The sequence below is a fragment of the Euphorbia lathyris genome, chromosome 4 (assembly GCF_963576675.1).
Source record: "Euphorbia lathyris chromosome 4, ddEupLath1.1, whole genome shotgun sequence".
Taxonomy (NCBI): domain Eukaryota; kingdom Viridiplantae; phylum Streptophyta; class Magnoliopsida; order Malpighiales; family Euphorbiaceae; genus Euphorbia; species Euphorbia lathyris.
Window position 1 is genome coordinate 82285543 of NC_088913.1, and position 23016 is coordinate 82308558.

The 23016-nt window shown below is 33.3% G+C and overlaps 1 protein-coding gene across 1 annotated transcript; it reads left to right on the forward strand.

Annotated features, from left to right (window-relative positions):
• The first annotated feature begins 1636 nt into the window (after positions 1-1636).
• LOC136225994 (clathrin heavy chain 1) lies at positions 1637-12844 on the forward strand. The gene is made up of 30 exons (XM_066014236.1): positions 1637-1969; positions 2315-2519; positions 3836-3924; positions 4061-4139; positions 4229-4356; positions 4899-4997; positions 5083-5191; positions 5360-5439; positions 5519-5746; positions 5836-5901; positions 6000-6116; positions 6219-6416; positions 6605-6721; positions 6895-6954; positions 7133-7219; positions 7421-7504; positions 7602-7736; positions 7834-7896; positions 7967-8071; positions 8155-8267; positions 8371-8623; positions 8718-8854; positions 8935-9213; positions 9303-10305; positions 10511-10996; positions 11109-11279; positions 11356-11541; positions 11796-11918; positions 12034-12144; positions 12302-12844. The coding sequence occupies exons 1-30, from the start codon at positions 1925-1927 to the stop codon at positions 12446-12448; spliced, it is 5103 nt and encodes a 1700-aa protein (XP_065870308.1). The 5' UTR covers positions 1637-1924; the 3' UTR covers positions 12449-12844.
• Positions 12845-23016: the final 10172 nt, after the last annotated feature.

Here is a 23016-nt window from a genome sequence, read left to right on the forward strand (position 1 = left end):
AGTTGAAGCTAGACGAAAAGCTTCTTTTTAGATTATTTTTGCAAGCCAAAAGGTCGGTCGACCTTCCAAGACTCTTTCGACTCCGGTCTTATTTTTCTTCCTAACAAGTTTCCTTAATCATAATAATTAATGAGTGTTTGTAAGAAGTCAGCCAATCACTACCTTTTATTATTAAAATTCTTCATAGCTATTTGCTTTAATAAAATTTGTTTTTTTAAAAATATATTCTTATCAAAATTTTTATTTTTTTCATGACATTTTTCTTTAATATAAATATTACTGTAATAATCATGTGAAATATATTGTCTACGTCTAGATCAGATGATGTTGAACTTCAATTTTTCATGATTGAATTTAATTAAAGAAATTAAGACAAAAGTAGAAGAAATTAATAGAAGCAGAAAATTATTACAGGTTGACCGCCGACCCATATCTCTTCGGACAATGAATCAATAAAGACAAAAACAGATGGGTCGGGTCATGACCAAATTCACAATTACGTAAATGCCCCAAAATAAACAAAATGCACATTTTAGCACGGATATATTCCATAGACTGTCATATTGTCATACTTGTGGTCTAGAAAAAAAGATTTACATTAAAAATCATTATGTCTAATTTTTGTATAAAAACTGATGTAATACAAGAGACAGTTGATTATAGTCATGAAATTTTTAGGGTTAAAGGTGTAAAAAATACTTCTAACATTTTAGGTTAGGAGTAATTTTACTTCTAATATTTAAAATGATGTAATTTCACCCCTAACGTTGATATCCAATAGCAATTTTCCCTAATATTGATCATTTGGGTTAATTTCAAACACTATTATAAAACACACGTATTTTTATTTTTTATTCTGCACTAATTACGTACAATTCGTTCTAAAAAAGATTTCATGTTTTTTATAATTTAATAATATAATTGGAGTTTAATATTTATAAATTCGGTGAATTTTTTGAATTTTTTTTGTCAAATTTGTACAAAAGACAGTATATTTTTTTTTCACAGCCCAACAAACGTTTGTGATTTGTTACTGATAAAATGACGCACGTGTGAAGTGTAGATGACACGATTTATGACCGAGAAGACAGTTTGATGCATTATTAATTGATCCAATTTATCAACGTTATGGATAAAGTTACTATTGGCTTCTAATATTAGGAGTAAAATTATATAATTTTAAACGTTAGAGATAAAATTGCTTCTGATACAAAATGTTATGGTACACCTTGATCCAAATTTTTATTATTTTTTGTGTCTTAATATGTGCCAGGCAGTAACATGCATTTAGCAGTCAAATTTCTAAGTATCAACCACAAAAATAGAATATACACGTTTAGTTAATATATAATCAACTAGCTTTTGTATAACGAGAATGACTTTAGTGCTGAAATAAAATGTAAAATTTAAGAACTCGTGGAAAGAAAATTAAGTTTAGTGATTTTTATAAAATAAATCCCAAACTTCAAGGACCATCAATACATTTTACCCATTTAAGCACGTATACGGTGTGTCGTTTCACTCTAAATTCTTTCGAAAAGTCGAAAGTTAAAAAAAGTTCAATTAAAATTAGTAACAATAAATAATAATAATTTACTTTAATTTAATATCCCACTTTCTCATTTTTCTCCTTTTTGTTAGATAGATCTCTGTCCGTCTCTTGCTTTCGTAAATTTTCCATTACATTTCCTTCTCCTCCTTTTCTTTCTACTTCTAGTCGTCGTCTTCGTCTTCATCTTCTGTCTGGATATCTTTCTCTTGCTCCGATTTCTTAGGGTTTTCATCGCTGCGCTAGATCTCGCAGCGATTTGAACCCCTCCTTTTCCACTTGCTTTTTTGACTTTTCTTCTTTTCGACGTCTCAATTCCACTCGCAGATCCGATTCGTCAAATTTTGAGCCGTCGATCTCTCTATCTCCGTCACCATGGCGGCCGCTAATGCCCCGATCGCCATGAAGGAAGTCTTGACTGTAAGTTATATTTACTCTTTAGTTTCTCTTTTCACTTCAATTTGAAGATTCAAGTAACTGAGCATATTCATTTTCAACTCTTTTTTATTTTTTTAAGTAGAACTATGTTGTATAGTTAGCTCAATTTTGCTTGTAATTACTTAGTTGATTGTAGTTTCGCTCGATTTGTCAATTTACTTGTGGTTTGTAAGGCTAAGCTTGTGCTCTGGTTCTATGGATCTGACTCGTGTGCTGCATCTTTCAGATCTGTTTTGTTAATTTTCAATGCAGTTCAGCTGTTCTTTTTAGTATAGAGTAGTGATTTTTGAGTTGTTAGCTAATGATCCGTGTTTTTTTTAATTGCAGTTGCCTAGCATTGGGATCAATCCGCAGTTCATCACGTTTACGAATGTCACCATGGAGTCTGATAAGTATATATGTGTACGGGAAACAGCTCCTCAGAATAGTGTTGTGATTATTGATATGAATATGCCGATGCAACCTTTAAGAAGGCCTATTACTGCTGACTCCGCACTTATGAATCCCAATTCTAGAATCCTTGCTTTGAAAGGTAGGGCATTAAGTTTTGAGTTGCTTGATAATTCTATGTCGATGATGATCAATACCATATGTTTTTCTTATGATCTCTAACTAATCTGTTCTATATGAATCTATGAAGCACCAATTCGGGTACGCATATGGGTACGGCAAATGGCATTGAAAAAAATATGAGATAAGTATAAGGCGGGGACGGGGATATGCCAAACTATATATATGTAACGATAAATAAATTCATAAGTCAATTGTAAAATCACAAATAACATTCATAATAATTAATAGGTCATTAATTCATGAAAAAGAAACATTTAATACTTCAAACTATTTAAACTATTAAGTCTAAAGACTATTCTAAGACATTTTCATGATCTTCATCTACAAACATTTATTACTAATTAGCTTTTAGTTTTTTATTTATTTTTTTGCAAATAAAAAGGTGGGTGCGGGCTGGTTTAGTTAATTATTTATATTAGAGATTTATATTTAATTTTTTTTTATATATTAATCCCTATTTTGTAAAGTTACTTTTAAACACCCCCCCTAAATCTACCCAATTTTACTCTGAAAAGTATTCCTGCATATCCCCATAATTAAAAGAAAAAAAGAGATACTACGTACCCCTGGTGTATCCGATACGCGTACATCAACCTCTCATAAGTATTGGTGCTTCATAGATATGAATTGAAGTAAATCTGCTTCACATCAGTTGAAGTAACTTCACTGATAACATGGCTATTCCTGTTCTGTTTACAATTCTGTTGTTACTTGGTTTTCTTCAAATTTCAAAGAACTTGCTGTTTTTAGCTGATTAAAGTGAAAACATGAGTTTTTTCTTCTCAAAAAAAAAAAAAGGGAAACACGAGTTTTAATAACTTTCTATTTTGGAACCCGATCATTCTTGAGTGTAGTAAGAAGGCTTTAAGACCTTTAAACTTTAGCTAATGGCTCAAGGAGAAATTTACTGGTTTCTGGTGTTCATTGGTTAATTAAATTTGTATTACCTCACTTATGGCAATTTAGAAGACTTTTTCATTGCATTTGAAATGTCATTCTTTCAATGAGGATGGTATTGCAAAAGTATGTAAATGTATATGTTGCTGATAGGAGGTGTTCAATATTAGTTAGGGAAATATTTGTTCTTTGAGATGATGTTCATGTTTATATTTAAATAACTATTATGAGGTATTTCGGTTTGTGCCTTATATCTTTTTTAGCATTTTCAAAATTTCAGTTTCGCTTCTGTATGTAGTCCATGTACTTGTAGGGATGTGCATTTGTTGATTCCTTCATCTAATTAATTCTTTTACTCCTTTTTTTTCTCTCTTGAAGCCCAACTTGCAGGAACTACTCAGGATCACCTACAGATATTTAACATTGAAATGAAAGCTAAATTGAAATCACACCAGATGCCTGAGCAGGTAATAAGATCTCTTATTTATTTAATTGCAGAAGAAATGTGCATATCTTATTGAAACATTATTTAGATTTTTCTTCAATCAATTTTTGGTGTTCCAGTAATGATAATAATCTGAAGCACCATTGTTTGATGCCTAGGTTGTCTTTTGGAAGTGGATAAGCCCAAAGATGCTGGGCTTGGTCACCCAGACCTCAGTTTATCATTGGTCAACTGAAGGTAAGATTCTTTTTAGACTTGTCATCTTGGGATCATGCACTTCTACTTGTTTGGGGTTCTCAAGTTTGTTTTCCATATCTCATATGCAGGTGATTCTGAACCTGTCAAGATGTTTGACAGAACAGCTAATTTGGTGAACAATCAGATAATAAACTATCGATGTGACCCTTCAGAGAAGTGGTTGGTTTTGATTGGAATAGCGCCTGGCTCACCTGAGGTATATAGCTATTTTGTAAATCTCTATCTGAAGTTTGTTACACTATGATATCCTTTTTCAACAGTGTAATTTTTCCCTTTTCATATGGGATAAGGCAAAATTCAATGAGTCATCTTTTGGAATGAAGATGTATAATGCAAAATATGGATGCATGGTAGTTATGTTTTATTTGGCTTTTAAATGTTTGAGTTGCAAGGAAGAGTGGAAGTTGTTATTAAGCCCAACAGGTTCTATGCTAATATAGTGGTCTCAAATCTTTATGGTGTATGTCATGGTCCAAATTTAATCTTTCAAGCTTTATTGATTTGAATGATCATTGGATTTATGGAAATGCTGTATCGTTGTCCTTGCCTATTTGTTGCATGTACAGAGCCAAGTTCTTCTTGTCTCCTTCTATACTTCTTCTCCAACTCTTTGTATATTTATTCCTTAATCCCAAAGTTTGGCAGAAATAGCCTGCAGTTATAACATGACTATATTTTCTCCTTTGCTTACCACTATGGTTTTGCTATAATTTGATGCTATACACATATTGTTCGCAGCGGCCACAATTGGTTAAAGGGAACATGCAACTTTTCTCTGTAGATCAACAGCGTAGTCAAGCTCTTGAAGCACATGCTGCTGCATTTGCACAGTTTAAGGTGTGGAGAAGCTCCCATTCATTCTTCCAATTGCATGATTTGTTATAATTAGACTAAGCGCATTTTTTGTTGTTGTCTTGAACAGGTTCCCGGAAATGAGAGTCCTTCTATTCTCATTTCTTTTGCCACCAAAAGTTTTAATGCTGGGCAGATTACATCGAAGTTGCATGTCATCGAGCTTGGTGCCCAGCCAGGTTAACTTCCTAAATCATTCTATACATAGTGCTATACTCTTGTGCCTGAAATATAATTCGGAATGATAAGTGTACCATTACAAATGACCTTCTCAGCTGAATATTGCATAGATTATATTGGACTTGTGAGTTAGATTACTGTTTTCTAATATTGAAATACATGAGCAGGCAAACCGTCATTTTCGAAGAAACAGGCTGATCTTTTCTTTCCTCCGGACTTTGCTGATGACTTCCCTGTTGCGATGCAGGTTCATCTGCTGTTGATTTTTTAAATTGATTTTGTTAAATGTGTTTAATAGCAAGTCTTATTAAAGGTGTTAATTGCAGATATCACACAAATACAGTTTGATTTACGTGATCACCAAGCTTGGGCTGCTATTCGTGTATGATTTGGAGACAGCTACAGCTGTATACAGGAATAGAATCAGCCCAGATCCAATATTTTTGACATCTGAAGCTTCATCAGTGGGAGGATTTTATTCCATTAATAGGCGAGGCCAGGTGCTGTTGGCCACAGTTAATGAAGCAACAATTGTTTCATTTGTTAGTGGACAAGTATGTTTTCATGCCTTTATCTTTTTCCTGGCAATACCTGGACAGGCAATCTATGTTTATAATTTTAAATCTGTTACTTGATGTTACAGTTGAATAATTTGGAGCTTGCTGTGAATCTTGCGAAAAGAGGAAATCTCCCTGGTGCAGAGAATTTGGTAAACTAATATCTTTCCTTAAACTTTTTCCTATTATTATTTTCTTTGTGTTTCTTATTTACTTGGAACTCAATCATTTTCCATCTTGGAGATCTCAGGTTGTCCAGCGTTTCCAAGAGCTCTTTGCGCAAACAAAATATAAAGAGGCTGCTGAACTTGCTGCTGAATCCCCACAAGGAATTCTCCGAACACCAGACACAGTTGCCAAATTTCAGGTTCTCCTTTCATTTTTGGTTCTCATGTTGGGGTTAATATTATTGCTGCTTGAGTTTTGGGTTTTGGCTAGAGGCTGATTGTATCTATTCCAAAATTTACAGAGTGTTCCAGTGCTAGCTGGGCAAACACCCCCTCTATTGCAGTATTTTGGGACCCTCCTGACAAGAGGAAAGCTTAATGCATTTGAGTCATTGGAATTATCACGTCTGGTTGTCAATCAGAACAAAAAGAATCTCTTGGAAAATTGGTTGGCAGAAGACAAATTGGAGTGCAGTGAGGAACTTGGAGACCTTGTGAAGGTTTGATTTTTTTTCAAACCCTCTCTATTTTGTGGTTGAATTCTTAAGCCTAAATGTCCGACTCACAGCTTACTGAAAGTTATTTGGGATGTTTTATTGTTGAATTTGGATCAAGAAACCAAAGTTTTATTTTATATAACAACTTCCTTGTGATTTTAATTTATATGTTATTGGTGTTTCCATTTCAGACTGTGGATAATGACCTGGCCCTTAAAATTTATATTAAAGCCAGAGCTACACCAAAGGTTGTTGCAGCGTTTGCTGAGAGGAGGGAGTTTGACAAGATTTTGATTTACTCAAAGCAGGTAATGGACACATTTTTTGCAACTATAAACATTTTTTTTTCTTGGCGACTCAATAAAGTTTATGTAAACTACAGTCCTCTGTTTCTGCTAATCTTTCTCTCTTGCTTTCTTTCTATTTTTCTAGTTTCTAATATATTTGTGTGCAACGGTGCTTGTTGGTTTTTCCTGATTAGGTTGGGTACAACCCAGATTATTTGTTCCTCTTGCAAACAATTCTACGATCAGATCCTCAGGTATTGTTAATCAGCCACCTTGTAAAAATAGCCGGTTTAATTTTTTGGTCAGGTCAAAGTGTTCCAAATATGTTGGCATAAATGCTAATAGGGCTGTTAAATTGTATGTTAGTTTCCTTAGTTTCTTCTTTCATTTTTTGATACGGAAAAAAAAATCCTATTTGATTTTGGATCACAGGGAGCAGTAAATTTTGCTTTAATGATGTCTCAAATGGAGGGAGGTTGTCCAGTTGATTACAATACCATCACTGATCTCTTTCTCCAGGTTCTTCCGTTACACTGTCTTTGTTAATGTGATGATTTATAGAATGAAGTTGGTGCACTTCTATTGATTTTGTCCTATATAATTTCAAAGTGGCACGAAACCTAATTTTCAACATCATGGTCATGCTCCAGAGAAGACATGTAGCATAATCACATTGTATTGTTTATTTTAATTCTAAGATGTTCCCTGTTCTTAATTCAGAGGAACCTGATACGTGAGGCAACAGCATTTTTGTTGGATGTTTTGAAGCCAAATCTGCCAGAACATGGTTTTCTACAGACAAAGGTTATTTAATAGCACTGTTCTGGACTAGGGTTTATTTTGAATTTTTTTTTTTTGTATGCAGGCTAATTTGTTTTTTTTTTTTTTGCTGCGTGCACAGGTCCTGGAAATTAACTTGGTTACATTTCCCAATGTTGCTGATGCTATTCTAGCCAATGGAATGTTCAGCCACTATGACCGCCCTCGTATTGCTCAACTATGTGAAAAAGCTGGTTTATATATCCGAGCCCTGCAAGTAATATAGCTGAATGCAATCTTATATGTTTTTCTTTGAGAAATGAAATTCATTTTTTCTGTAAGTTTATAGTTAATATTGCCTATTCTTTACACAGCACTATGCTGAGTTGCCAGATATTAAGCGTGTGATTGTTAATACTCATGCAATAGAGCCCCAGGTATTTTTTTAGTGCCTGTTTCTTGTGATTTCAGCGGAAGTGTATGGTAGCTGATGTGATGTTCTTTCAGGCACTTGTAGAATTTTTTGGTACCCTTTCACGAGAATGGGCTTTGGAGTGCATGAAGGATCTGCTATTGGTCAACCTTAGAGGCAACCTGCAAATAATTGTGCAGGTAGCTAATATTTTAAAGTGATGTTGATGTGTTTTGTGAATAACAGCATGTTGCCACTGCTTAACTTAATTGCATTTGTGCAGACTGCAAAGGAATACTGTGAACAGTTGGGCGTTGATGCGTGCATAAAACTTTTCGAGCAATTTAAATCCTATGAAGGACTGTACTTTTTCCTGGGATCATATTTGAGTTCAAGGTATCTTTTCAATGAATTTATTGGTTGGTCCGGCCCCATTGCATTAAAATCTTATTTTATATATCTTATATATTTTCTGGTTTCTTGTTTATTTATGGGACAGTGAGGATCCTGATATACACTTCAAGTACATTGAGGCTGCTGCTAAAACTGGACAGATAAAGGAAGTTGAACGTGTTACTAGAGAATCCAATTTTTATGATGCTGAGAAGACAAAGAACTTTCTGATGGAGGCCAAGCTTCCAGACGCAAGGCCTCTGATTAATGTTTGTGATCGTTTTGGTTATGTGGCGGATCTTACTCACTACCTCTATTCAAACAACATGCTTCGCTATATTGAAGGTTATGTGCAGAAGGTAGGTAATTTGATGCTTTAAACCTGGATAGTATCTTTTATTATCTTGTAAGTGTTATTGATTTTGGGAAAATTGAATACTTCTCTCTTGAAAGGTCAACCCAAGTAATGCACCTCTAGTCGTTGGACAACTGCTGGATGATGAGTGCCCCGAAGACTTCATTAAGGGCTTGATTCTTTCTGTTCGTTCTTTGCTTCCTGTTGAGCCTCTTGTGGAGGAATGTGAGAAGAGGTAAATTCATGTTCTCTTTAAATGTCCTCATACCAGTTGCTATTGATGCTATTGGCTCATATGTTCTTTGTGGGTCACAGAAATCGACTTCGTTTGCTCACTCAGTTCCTGGAGCATCTTGTGAGCGAGGGAAGCCAAGATGTACATGTTCACAATGCTCTTGGTAAAATCATTATTGATAGCAATAACAATCCTGAGCACTTCCTCACAACCAACCCTTACTATGATTCTCGGGTTGTCGGCAAATACTGCGAGAAACGTGATCCTACTCTGGCTGTTGTTGCATATAGAAGGGGACAATGTGATGAGGAACTTATCAATGTCACAAATAAGAACTCTTTGTTCAAATTACAAGCCAGGTTTGCTTATTTGTGTAGCTGCAATTTCTTTTTCATTCTGGATAGAACTATTTGTATAAAGATGCTTATTTACTGTTAATCCATTGCAGATATGTGGTGGAAAGGATGGATGGTGATTTGTGGGAGAAGGTTCTTGTTCCTGAGAATGAATATAGAAGACAGCTCATCGATCAAGTTGTATCTACTGCTTTGCCTGAAAGCAAGAGCCCCGAACAAGTTTCTGCAGCAGTAAAGGCTTTCATGACTGCTGATCTGCCCCATGAATTAATTGAACTTCTTGAAAAGATTGTGCTTCAAAACTCTGCCTTCAGTGGGAACTTCAATCTGCAAAATCTACTTATTCTGACTGCTATTAAGGCAGATCCATCCAGAGTAATGGATTACATCAACAGATTAGATAATTTTGATGGACCTGCTGTCGGGGAGGTGGCAGTAGAAGCTCAACTATATGAGGAAGCATTTGCAATTTTCAAGAAGTTCAACTTAAATGTTCAGGCTGTCAATGTTTTGCTTGATAATCTTAGAAGCATTGACCGTGCAGTGGAATTCGCATTCCGTGTGGAAGAGGATGCAGTTTGGAGCCAGGTAGCTAAGGCTCAACTGAGGGAGGGTCTGGTTAGTGATGCAATTGAATCATTTATTCGTGCAGATGATGCTACTCAATTTCTGGAGGTCATTCGTGCTTCTGAAGATGCTAATGTCTATCATGACTTGGTGAAGTACCTCTTGATGGTTAGGCAGAAGACGAAAGAGCCCAAGGTTGACAGTGAGCTTATTTTTGCATATGCAAAGATTGATAGGCTAGGTGAAATCGAGGAATTTATTCTCATGCCAAATGTGGCGAATCTGCAAAATGTTGGTGATCGTTTGTTTGATGAAGCTTTATATGAGGCAGCCAAAATAATCTTTGCATTTATTTCAAACTGGGCCAAGTTGGCTGTCACTCTTGTGAGGCTGAAACAGTTCCAAGGTGCTGTTGATGCAGCACGAAAAGCTAACAGTGCAAAGACATGGAAAGAAGTTTGCTTTGCTTGTGTTGATGCGGAGGAGTTCCGTTTGGCTCAGATATGTGGTCTCAACATTATTGTTCAGGTAACTTGTTGCATTGTTTTGGTTTTTCTATTGTTTACAGGGTTCTTTATTAAATAGAAAGTCTAAGAGTCTTCCTTAAGTTGAAGTTCACTTCTACAGTTGCTTGCTTGTTTTTTAATAAAAAAATGTAGAAGTTTTCTGAATTGTGGTATTTTTACATCTATGTATATGTTCTGAGAGTTGTGGTATGTTTCAAATTCTGTAGGTGGATGATTTGGAAGAGGTCAGTGAATTTTACCAGAACAGAGGATATTTCAATGAACTAATCTCTCTTATGGAGAGTGGTTTAGGGTTAGAACGCGCACATATGGGTATTTTCACGGAGTTGGGAGTCCTGTATGCTAGGTATCGCCCTGAGAAGCTTATGGAGCATATTAAATTGTTCTCGACTCGTCTTAATATCCCAAAATTAATACGAGCTTGTGACGAGCAGCAGCATTGGAAGGAGCTTACCTATTTGTATATACAATATGATGAATTTGATAATGCTGCGACCACCATAATGAACCATTCCCCAGAGGCTTGGGATCACATGCAGTTCAAAGATGTATCAGTGAAGGTTGCAAATGTGGAACTGTATTATAAGGCTGTTCATTTCTACTTGCAAGAGCATCCAGATCTCATCAATGATCTTCTCAATGTGCTGGCTCTCCGTGTTGATCATACTCGTGTTGTTGACATTATGCGGAAGGTCTTGACTTACGTTTTACGTTGTCAGTTGTTATTTTTAAATAGTTGCATGTGATTTTTTGCTCTCAAGTCTTACCTATTCTGCTGTTATGCGATTTTCACGTGGTCTTCAGGCTGGTCACCTCCTCCTTGTGAAGCCTTATATGGTTGCAGTTCAGAGCAATAATGTGTCTGCTGTGAACGAGGCTCTGAATCAGATATATGTGGAGGAGGAAGACTATGAGAGATTGCGCGAGTCGATTGATATGCATGACAACTTTGATCAGATTGGACTGGCGCAGAAGGTATTATTGTTCTTTCTCTCTCTATTTTATTTGAATTTCTGGAATTATAACCCATGTTTTTATAAATTTTGAACAGATTGAGAAACATGAACTTCTTGAAATGAGACGTGTTGCCGCATACATATACAAGAAGGCAGGCAGATGGAAGCAGTCCATTGCATTGTCAAAGAAGGATAACCTTTACAAAGATGCCATGGAGACGGCATCCCAATCTGGTGATCGTGAACTTGCAGAAGAGTTGCTTGCTTATTTCATTGAAAAGGTACCTCTAATGGGCTGACATTTATTTGATTTTCTCCAAGGCAGAAATCACAGTATCCTTTGTAGCTTTGGATTTTTTATTTGAAGGCTTAGGTTCACTTGTTGATAAATCAGACAGTGGTTCTCAATTTAATTTTTGAAATGTAGAAAGTGGAAGTATAATATATATTTAGGAGTGTTTTTAGACTTTTTTTTAATTATGTTTACTTTTGGTGTTATTTGATTTTTGAAGACTAATTTATGTTCATTCTGCAGGGCAAGAAGGAATGCTTTGCGTCATGTCTCTTTGTTTGTTACGATTTGATTCGTCCAGATGTTGCTCTTGAACTTGCCTGGATGAATAATATGGTTGATTTTGCCTTCCCATACCTCCTTCAGGTGATCTATTAGTTTTATCAGCATGTTTTCTTATCTACGGGTTGTGTGGAAGCCCGTGGTATTTAGAATTTTGAGGCTGTGTTTTGATTGCTTGATGATATCTATCTCCTTGCAGTTCATCCGTGAATACACTGGCAAAGTTGATGAACTTGTGAAGGACAAACTAGAGGCTCAGAAGGAAGTCAAAGCCAAAGAGCAAGAAGAGAAGGATGTAATTGCCCAACAGGTAATTTTATTGCGAACATCGACAAAGATGTGGAGGGGATTCAGTTGTCTTGAGGCTGATATTTCTACTTCCCCGCAACTACGAGATACTCTGTTTTGCTTTCTGCAGTATTTCTTGTGTTAAAATCTATGCTAATTGATGGCCTGATTTATTGCAGAACATGTATGCGCAATTACTACCTCTTGCTTTGCCCGCTCCACCTATGCCAGGTATGGCCGGAGGTTATGCACAACCACCACCAATGGGCGGAATGGGAATGCCTCCAATGCCACCTTTCGGTATGCCTCCTATGGGCAGCTATTGATTTGCAGGTGATACTTTTTTTTTGTAGAGTTTTAGCTGTGATTCCAAGTTGCTTATTTTAAAGGCGCGCGAGCTATAGGAATTTCGGCTTTACATATGGCAGTTTTTACTGATCTTTGGTGCCTTTGCTCGTTTTTGTGCTTAATTTGGTGGATTTAAGGTTTAGCTGGGATAATGGAATTTTTCCCTTTAAGCTTTAGGTGTGTGGATATGTGTTGTAATATTCTTTTTGGTAGGCATTTTTTTGGCTGCTCTTGAAGTGCGAGCTGAGGATTTTCTGTATCTGTATTTTGTTCTTTTTTTTTTCACCTTGCAGTTTAGGAACTGGCCAAATATAGTACGAGAACATTTCAAACCAATCATAGTGCACCAACTTGATTTATTATACTTTTCTACATCTCTCCTTGTTATTAGTTTTTTTTTTCTTTTTTAATTCAATTAAGATGTAGCATTGCTTTCTATAATTAGGGTTGTCAACGGCCGTTCCCGTTTGGGATCCGCCTCAACAGAGTGTAAGGGGGTGGGAACGGAGAATTGTTGAGGAATGTCCTCCCACCCGGGGGTATCCCCATTCCCGTGCTTGCTGAATCGCTGAAATTACTTTTATATATATATATATATATTATTTCTCAATGGGTACCCATCCATGGTTACATTTGTGCAAATTTATTAGAGTGATTTATAATATCAAATTCCAAAGTATAATGCTATAAATACAATATAGGAATATGTGCATTATAAAGGATAATGCTATTTGGTTAGAAAATATTTATTTAATAAAATGACTAATATGACCTTGAGATATATACACGTTTTTTCTGTTTTTCACCTTGAGATATCTTAATTAGTTTTTTTTCTGTTTTTTTAATAAAGTCTGGATTGAACTTTAATGGTTTTCAAAAAAAAAAAAAGTTTAAAAAGAATTAATTATTTTCTATGTTTTTTGGTAAATGAATTAATTGTTTTCTCTTTTTTTTTTGGTAGGGAGAATTAATTGTTTTCTAAGACATTATTATATTGCAAGTCTATTGTAAGTTTTGATATAATTGTGGGATAATGTATAAAAATACCCATAGCGTTTGTAGTAAGGAGTAATTTTACTTTGAACGTTTAAAATGACGCAATTTTACGGCAACATCGGCAGACAAAAAGAGTAATTTTACCTTTAACGTTGGTAAGTTTGGTCAATTTTAAATATTATTATAAAATATAAATATTTTTTTTATTTTGTACGAATTGCATATTAGTTGGTTCAAAAAATATGATTTCATATTTTTTATGATTTAATAATAGAATTAAAAATTAATAAAATATTTAATTTTTTTGTTCAACTCATACAAAAGATGATATATTTTTTTATTTTGTTTTTAAATTTTTTCACGTTTAATTATATGTCTGTGATCTGCTACTAATGAATGAAAATTGATGTATATATGAAGTGTAGATGAAAAGATTCGTAACCGAGAAAAAAGTAATGAATTATTTCACAAATTGACCCAACTTGTCAACGTTAGGGGTAAAATTGCTCTTGATTGTAATGTAAGGGGTATTGTTGCACCTTATCCCTGTAGGTATAGATCATTTAATGGCTTGATAACTCATTTGTCTAATAAACTTGTCCACAAAATTTGACTACCTTCAAACTTTTAAACTGTTCTGATAGCTCCCTCAATATGCTTAACATTTCCCGGTAACGCCTCCAGCTTGCTTAAAATGTCATTAATTAATCACTTAGTTGCAAAAGAAAAAAAAGTAAGTTGCATGCGAAATGTGTTGCATGAGCATTGAAAAAGTAAAACGACAAAGGTCGGAGTATGAGGTTCCAATATCAGAGAAGATAAGTTTTACAATTGAGCAAGTAAAAAATGTATGTTTCAATATGTTTTAATCTATCATATGAGTTATGTAATAACAGGTCCAGGAGCGCGCAATACACATTCCGCAGGTAGCTTACTTCTTTACAACTGAGTGATCAGTTGACTGTATTTTAAGCAATTTGATGGGGCTATCCGGACATTTTAAGCAAGTTGAGGAAGCTATTAAGACACTTTAAAAAGTTTAGAGGTCAATCAAACTTTTTGAACAAGTTCAGGGGCAAATGATATATTAAGCCTAATATTACATAAACTACAAGCACTAGATGAGTGGTTTGGCGTTGAGCTCGGTAAAAACTCGGTCGTGCTCGACCCAATTTATAAATAAGTTGAGCTTGAGTACGATTTTAAGGCTCGATTTGTAAAGGAGCGAAGCTTGAACATGGTAAAACTCGAATCAAAAGCTCGTGAACATGCTCAGTTATAGGTTTGTGAATAAGCTCATGAAAAACTCGATTATAGTGTTCATGCACAGGTTCGTGAACAAGGTTGGTTTGACTATTTTTTTAATAATAGTATTTTTTATAAGGAGAGAAATGTAATTTGTATGAAACTCTAGTTTTATAAATTTCAAAACTATATACCCTGTAAACATAATTAATGAATTGTTCACGAGTAAAGTCCATAAACATAATTAACGAGGTGCTTGCGAGCAAAACTCATGAATAAATAAACAAGGTGCTCGCGACAAGCTCACAGTCAGATAATTTTCTTAATGACCAAGCTCAAATAGGATGTTGAGCTGAAAATGAGCTTGAGATTGTCCATTTTATGTCAAGCCAAATATGAGCAGGTCAAAGCTCGGCTCGATTACACTCCTAATAAACACTACATAAAATAAATATTGTACGAAATATTACTCCGAAAATAATATAATTAACTGAAAGCTATGAAGCATTATCTTTAAAATGTTTAATGATATCACAAAAACCAGTAGAAAATATAATTAAATAAAAATATCTAAAAATAGTAAACAAAATTTACCAAAATAACATGTGATAATGTTTTAAAAGTAAACTAGTTTTTGACCCGTGCGATGCACGGATTCATCTTAATATATAAATATTAACAAAAATATAATTAATAATTACAATTAATGATATAAAAAAGGAGGAAGTGACACCTCAGCTCCATCGTTACTGTTTTATATTATATATAGATATGCAGAGAATTAGAGAGATTTTAGGGACTAATTTAAATTATGTAGAACTTTTAGATATAGATATGCAGTGAATTAGAGAGATTTTAGGGATTAATTTAAATTCTGTAGAACTCTTAGATATAGTACGTATAAAATAATCTTTTTATAAATCAATATAATAATATAACTAAAGTTAATATATTATATTTTTTATCAGTAAAAAAGGAGGAAGTGACACCTCAACTCCATTGTTACTGTTTTATATTATATATAGATTATATTTTTTATTATATTTTTTATCAGTAAAAAAGGAGGAAGTGACACCTCAACTCCATTGTTACTGTTTTATATTATATATAGATATGCAGAGAATTAGAGAGATTTTAGGGATTAATTTAAATTATGTAGAACGTTTAGATATAGATATGAAGAGAATTAGAGAGATTTTAGGGATTAATTTAAATTCTGTAGAACTCTTAGATATAATACGGATAAAATAATCTTTTTATAAATAAATATAATAATATAACTAAAGTTAATATATTATATTTTTTATTATATTTTTTATCAGTAAAAAAGGAGGAAGTGACACCTCTGCTCCGTCGTTACTGTTTTATATTATATATAGATATGCAGAGAATTGGAGAGATTTTAGGGACTAATTTAAATTATGTAGAACTTTTAGATATAGATATGTAGAGAATTAGAGATATTTTAGGGATTAATTTAAATTATGTATAACTTTTAGATATAGATATGCAGAGAATTAGAGAGATTTTAAGGATTAATTTAAATTATGTAGAACTCTTAGATATAGTACGGATAAAATAATTTTTTTATAAATAAATATAATAATATAATTAAAGTTAATATATTATATTTTTTATTATATTTTTTATCAGTAAAAAAGGAGAAAGTGACACCTCGGCTCCATCGTTACTGTTTTATATTATATATATAGATATGCAGAGAATTAGATGGATTTTAGGGATTAATTTAAATTATGTAGAACTTTTAGATATAGATATGCAGAGACTTAGAGAGATTTTAAGGATTAATTTAAATTATGTAGAACTTTGAGATATAGATATGCAGAGAGTTAGAGAGATTTTATGGATTAATTTAAATTCTGTAGATCTCTTAGATATAGTACGGATAAAATAATCTTTTTATAAATAAATATAATAATATAACTAAAGTTAATATATTATATTTTTTATTATATTTTTTATCAGTAAAAAAGGAGTAAGTGACACCTCAGCTCCATCGTTACTGTTTTATATTATATATAGATATGCAGAGAATTAGAGAGATTTTAGGGACTAATTTAAATTATGTAGAACTTTTAGATATAGATATGCAGAGAATTAGAGAGATTTTAGGGATTAATTTAAATTCTGTAGAACTCTTAGATATAGTACGTATAAAATAATCTTTTTATAAATTAATATAATAATATAACTAAAGTTAATATATTATATTTTTTTATCAGTAAAAAAGGAGGAAGTGACACCTCAACTCCATTGTTACTGTTTTATATTATATATAGATTATATTTTTTATCAGTAAAAAAGGAGGAAGTGACACCTCAGCTCCATCGTTACTGTTTTATATTATATATAGATTATATATAGATATGCAGAGAATTAGAGAGATTTTAGTGAGTAATTTTAATTATGTAGAACTTTTAGATATAGATATGCAGGGAATTAGAGATATTTTAGGGATTAATTTAAATTATGTATAACTTTTAGATATAGATATGCAGAGAATTAGAGAGATTTTAGGGATTAATTTAAATTATGTAGATCTCTTAGATATAGTACAGATAAAATAATCTTTTTACAAATAAATATAATAATATAACAAAATTTAATATATTATATTTTATATTATATTTTTTATCAGTAAAAAAGGAGGAACTGACATCTCAGCTCCATCGTTACTGTTTTATATTATATATAGATATGCAGAGAATTAGAGAGATTTTAGGAACTAATTTAAATTATATAGAACTTTTAGATATAGATATGCAGAGAATTAGAGAGATTTTAGGAATTAATTTAAATTATGTAGAACTCTTAGATATAGTACGGATAAAATAATCTTTTTATAAATAAATATAATAATATAACTAAAGTTAATATATTATATATTATATTATATTTTTTATCAGTAAAAAAGGAGGAAGTGACAACTCAGCTCCATCGTTACTGTTTTATATTATATATAGATTACGTCTACAAAGAATCTAGGAGGAACTCAAAAAAATTCGATTTTAAACACATACATGGGACCTGCATTATCCAGTCGATTTTACTTTCTTGTTTTTAGTAGGGAGTCGATTTTCCTTTTTTAATACTAAATAACATATTTTTCAATTTTCTTTATCTTAACTATATAATTTATGCAGTAATATAATGTTTTTAGAGAAATATAATATTTTAAAAAATACAATTTAAAATGGAATTACCAAAAGCTTTAAGTGATGCATTGGAGAAAACATGCCATTTAATTGCTTTTTGGAAACATAAATAACTACTCCATTCGGTCCACAATAGAAGTCTTTTAAGGTTAATATACACTAATTAAAAAATGTAATTAATTTCTCTTACCAAAAAAAAAATGCAATTAATTTTAAGTAAAAGACTTTGTTACCATTGTAATAATTGCATCCACTAGTAACTTTATCTATTCCCAAGATAAAAAAAGTCAACTTAAATAAGGGTATATTTGGTAAAAGTAAATTAATGTGCATAGATTTAAGCAAAATGTCATATATTGTGGAACAAAAAAACATCTCTAGAAAGACTTCTATTGTCATATATTAAACGGTTTTTTATAATGTAACATAAAAAAAAAGTCAAACTTACATTAAATGATTTGATTAAACTGTGAACCATTGGATTTTAATCTAATGGTTTATATTGTAGTAACTATACATAGTGATAAAATGTAATCGCCGTTAAGAATGAATCCATATATATAGACAAAAATTAATGGAGCTTAAAATTTGACTAAGACAAAACTGAAGACCTTAAAATGTGTACGGGTAGACTAAGATAATAGATAAAAACATTTTAAGGTCTTCAGTTTTGTCTTAGTCAATTTTTAAGCTCCATTAATTTTTGTTTATAAAAAATACAAAACTACTCTTTGTACAAATCTATTTAGTAAATACGTAATTTAATTAATTCTTGATTAGATCAATTAAGAACTAAATAGAGATTAAATTTTTGCAGTAACTTTAGAGAATGGAACATTTACTAACTATATTATTGTGGGATAAGGTACTAATTTAGCTTGGTTATTAGGTAGGAACATATTAGGGTTGTGAACGCCATGGGACGGGTGGGACGGGAATGGGGAATGGTTCCTCTATTTTCGTCTATTTTTTGGGATTCCCCATCCTCTTTCTGTATATGGATTGTGGAAAATATTTTCCCATCCCCTCCTTGTTGGTATTTTATTTTGTATTTAAATACTAATTCAAAATTAAATTTATATAAAGAAAACATTAAATAAATAAAAAAATAACAATAGTAATTTAATATTTTAATTAAATACAAATAATATGCATAAATTTTAAATAGTATTGTAATTAGGTTTATTAAGTATAAAAACGAACACTAATATTTATGGGATATATATAACTTCATTAGTAATTTTGGGGATCAGATTGCTGCGGGGCGGTGAGTGTGTTATCCATTCTCGTCTCTGTTTGTATTTTGTGAATAAAAAAAATTCTCCATCCTTGTCTCCCAGGGGATTTTTTTTTGAGGAATCTCCGTTTCCATCAGGCAGATCTCCGATGGAGATGGGCAATCTTTTTTCCATTTACAACTCTAAATTTATTTAGTCTAGGTATAAAACATTTAATAGAAAGTACAATTTTAAGTTTCACTAATGAAAGATGAGTTTTTTTTTTTTTGTATGTGCTCATGTTTGGATTCCAACCTACAGTGTTTTATTCTCATTTTATTTTATTTATTTTTATTTTTATTATTATTTAATATAATATTTTTAAACTAATACTTAAATATCAAAGTAAATAATTTATTTGTCTCTATATTGTTACCTAATATACTAGTTTGTGTATATGTCTTCGTATTTTTTAATAATATATTACATATAAAAAATAATATATTACACGAGTCGTCGATTTTTGCTCTATTAAACAATTTAGTTCTCCATTTAAATGATGAGTTTCTTTCACTTATTAGGGTATATTTTTGGTACGTGAATTTTGCAAGAACATGTTTGCATTAGACCTATCCATTATCGCGTTTGACTCATGTTTATATTGTGCCATTTTTGTGTTCGTGTTAAAAAGAGTAAATCAAAACTCAATCCAAAAGCTTTCGTATTACAATTGTGTTAACATGTTCGGGTTAGTACCGATTTCGTGTCGTGTATTAAGATTATATGTAATTTTGTTATGCGTATATATTAATGATGATTTTTAAATATTTTATCTAATTTTTAGATTAGTATGGTAATGCTAACCATCAAAAGGTCCGTCAATAGGTCATCTGATATGTTTATAACAATTTAGAAGGTTCGAATCATATTTACAGGTAATAATTATAATTTTATTGTCTTTATTAATAAAGTAATATATAAAAACATGAGAGAATGTGATAATAATTTTAAATATTCGTATCATTTTGTATCGTTTTCAGATTAATATATCAATCTAACTCAATCTAAAAATTGCGTGTCATGTAATCCGATCGTGTGTAGTTTCCTACTTCTGGTTTTTACCTTGACATTTGAAGTCTCATTTTCACTTAAAAACATTTGAAATCTCATTTTCACTTAAAAATTATATATATATATATATATATATATATATATATATATATATATATATATTAAAATTGTGCGTAATGCACTTACATTAAACTAAGGAAAATTACGAGATAAGAACGAACTTCCCGAACACTTCCGGGGTAAGGTAAAGACTGAATTACATCTATCTTTGCTCTATCTACCTCAATGCCCCTAGCTGAAACCACATGTCCTAGAATTATACTTTGATTCACCATAAAATGACACTTTTCATAATTTAGGACCAGATTAAACTTTAAGCATCGTTTCAGTATTTTACCAAGGTTGATTAAGCATTCATTAAAGGAATCACCGTAAACAGTGAAATCATCCATAAATACCTCGATAATTTGCTCGACATAATCAGAAAAGATACTTACCATACATCGTTGAAATGTCGCCGGTGCGTTGCATAATCCAAACGGCATTCGTCGGTAGGCAAATGTACCGAAGGGACATGTGAACGTCGTCTTTTCCTGATCTTCGGGTGCCACCGGAATTTGGTAGAAACCCGAATAACCATCCATGTTGCAATAAAATTTCTTCCCGGCTAATCTTTCCAGCATCTGATCAATGAAGGGGAGTGGGAAGTGATCTTTCCTTATAGAGGCATTTAGCTTCCTATAGTCGATACAGACGCGCCATCCATTTTGCACACGAGTTGGAACCATCTCACCCTTCTCATTTTGAACTACCGTAATCCCGATTTTCTTCGGTACCACATGGACCGGGCTTACCCATTTGCTGTTCGAAATTGCAAATATTATGTTGGCATCTAACATCTTTGGACCTCTTTCTTCACTACTTCCATCATGGGTGGATTCAGTCGTCGCTGAGCCTCGCGTTTTGGTGTTGCTCCTTCTTCAAGATGAATTTTATGCATGTACGTTGACGGGCTCAGACCTTCCATATCAGCTATTGTCCATCCTATGGCGTTTTTATGTTGTCGTAACACTTCGATTAACTGTCCTTCTTCGTCCGAACTTAGCTCGTTTGAAATTATTACCGGCAACGTCTCTTCAGCCCCCAAGTAAGCATATTTCAGATGTTTGGGCAGTTCTTTTAACTCCAATTGAGGTGCCTGCACAATAGATGGAAAAGGGCGCTGATTAGCTTTAATTTTCTGAACATGAAGAACATTCCCTACCTGCTGGTCCGATTTTTCCAGAGCTTCAATGATCTCTTTTATGCTTTCCTCCATGTATTCGCTGTCCGTAGTCAGGCTTTCGCTGAGCGTTACCTGCAACTTATCCTTTCCACTTATTTTAAACACATTTCGGGTCACAGGTTCAATTATATCAATTCCACACACAGACGATACATCAGTTGGGTATTTCATGGCATTATATACATTAAACTGGACAACCTTACCGTCAAATTCCATGGTCAGTACGCCCTTATGGATGTCGATTTTTGTTCTTGCTGTGGTCAGAAAAGGTCTTCCAAGCAATATCTCGGAAGATTCCAAGGTATTGTCATCATTTTGCATATCTAACACATAAAAATCGGCTGGAAAAACTAAATCATTGACCTGTACTAAAACATCCTCCAAAACTCCCTTCGGGTAAACCAAAGCTCTATTTGCTAGTTGTATCACTACGCCTGTTTCTGTTAGTGGACCAGCGTTCAAAGTAGAGTAAATAGACATAGGCATAACATTAATTGATGCGCCTAAATCGCACATTGCTCTCTTGATACTGGTGTTACCAATTAAACACGAAATAGCAAACATACCCTTATCTTTGCATTTTTGGGGAATTTTTCTTTGTAAAACAGCAGAGACATTTTCTCCTACAACTACCTTCTCATGTCCGGCTAGCTTAGTCTTATTCACACATAATTCTTTCAGAAACTTTGCATATCGAGGTATTTGTTTAATTGCATCAAGTAAAGGGATGTTTACCTCCACCTTTCGAAAGGTTTCGAAGATGTCCCTTTCTTCCTTCTCCCTCTTTGATTTGGCTAGTCGACTAGGAAACGGTGGTCTGATTACCAAAGGTGGGTCTTGGTCCTCAACTTATTTTTCTGGAAGTTTGTCATTTGTTCGGTTATCAGTCTCTCTTCCAGTCACTTCGTTTTCTTTCGCAGTGGCCTGCTGCTGGACGCAGGGTGGCTTAGTCTTAGGCAAGACCAAGTCCTTCCCACTGTGCAATATGACTGCACTTGTGTTCTGTATGGGGTTTGTTTCAGTTTGTGAAGGCATCTTTCCCTGTGTCTGAATTGCACTCAACAAGGTTGCAATTTGACCCACCTGTTTTTCTAAGTTCTGTATGTTTGCTTGAAGACTGGCGTTCACCTTGCTTTGTTCTTCCTGAAACTTAACCAAGTTAGTAATGACAGAATGATCATTAGAACTAGATGCCATACCTGGGTTAGGGTCGGACTGAGGGGGTCTGTATTGTTGAGGCCGATGGTACTGTTGTGGGGGATTTGGTTGGAGGACATTGTTTTGCTGTTTATAGCTCAGGTTCGGGTGATCACGCAATCCGGGGTTATACGTGTTTGAATAGGGATCATACCTCCGCTGAGACTGTCCTTGATACCCGAGAGCAGCATTAAGCTGTTCTGGAGTATCCTCTTGCAATGTAGGGCACTCGTCCGTAGCATGTCCGGTCATCGTGCATATCCCGCATGCCTTTACCTGTACTACTTTCCCTAAAACCAAATTCTGAACAAGAGAGGTCAGAGAATTAAGCTTTTCTTCAATCGCTGAAGTATTTACCT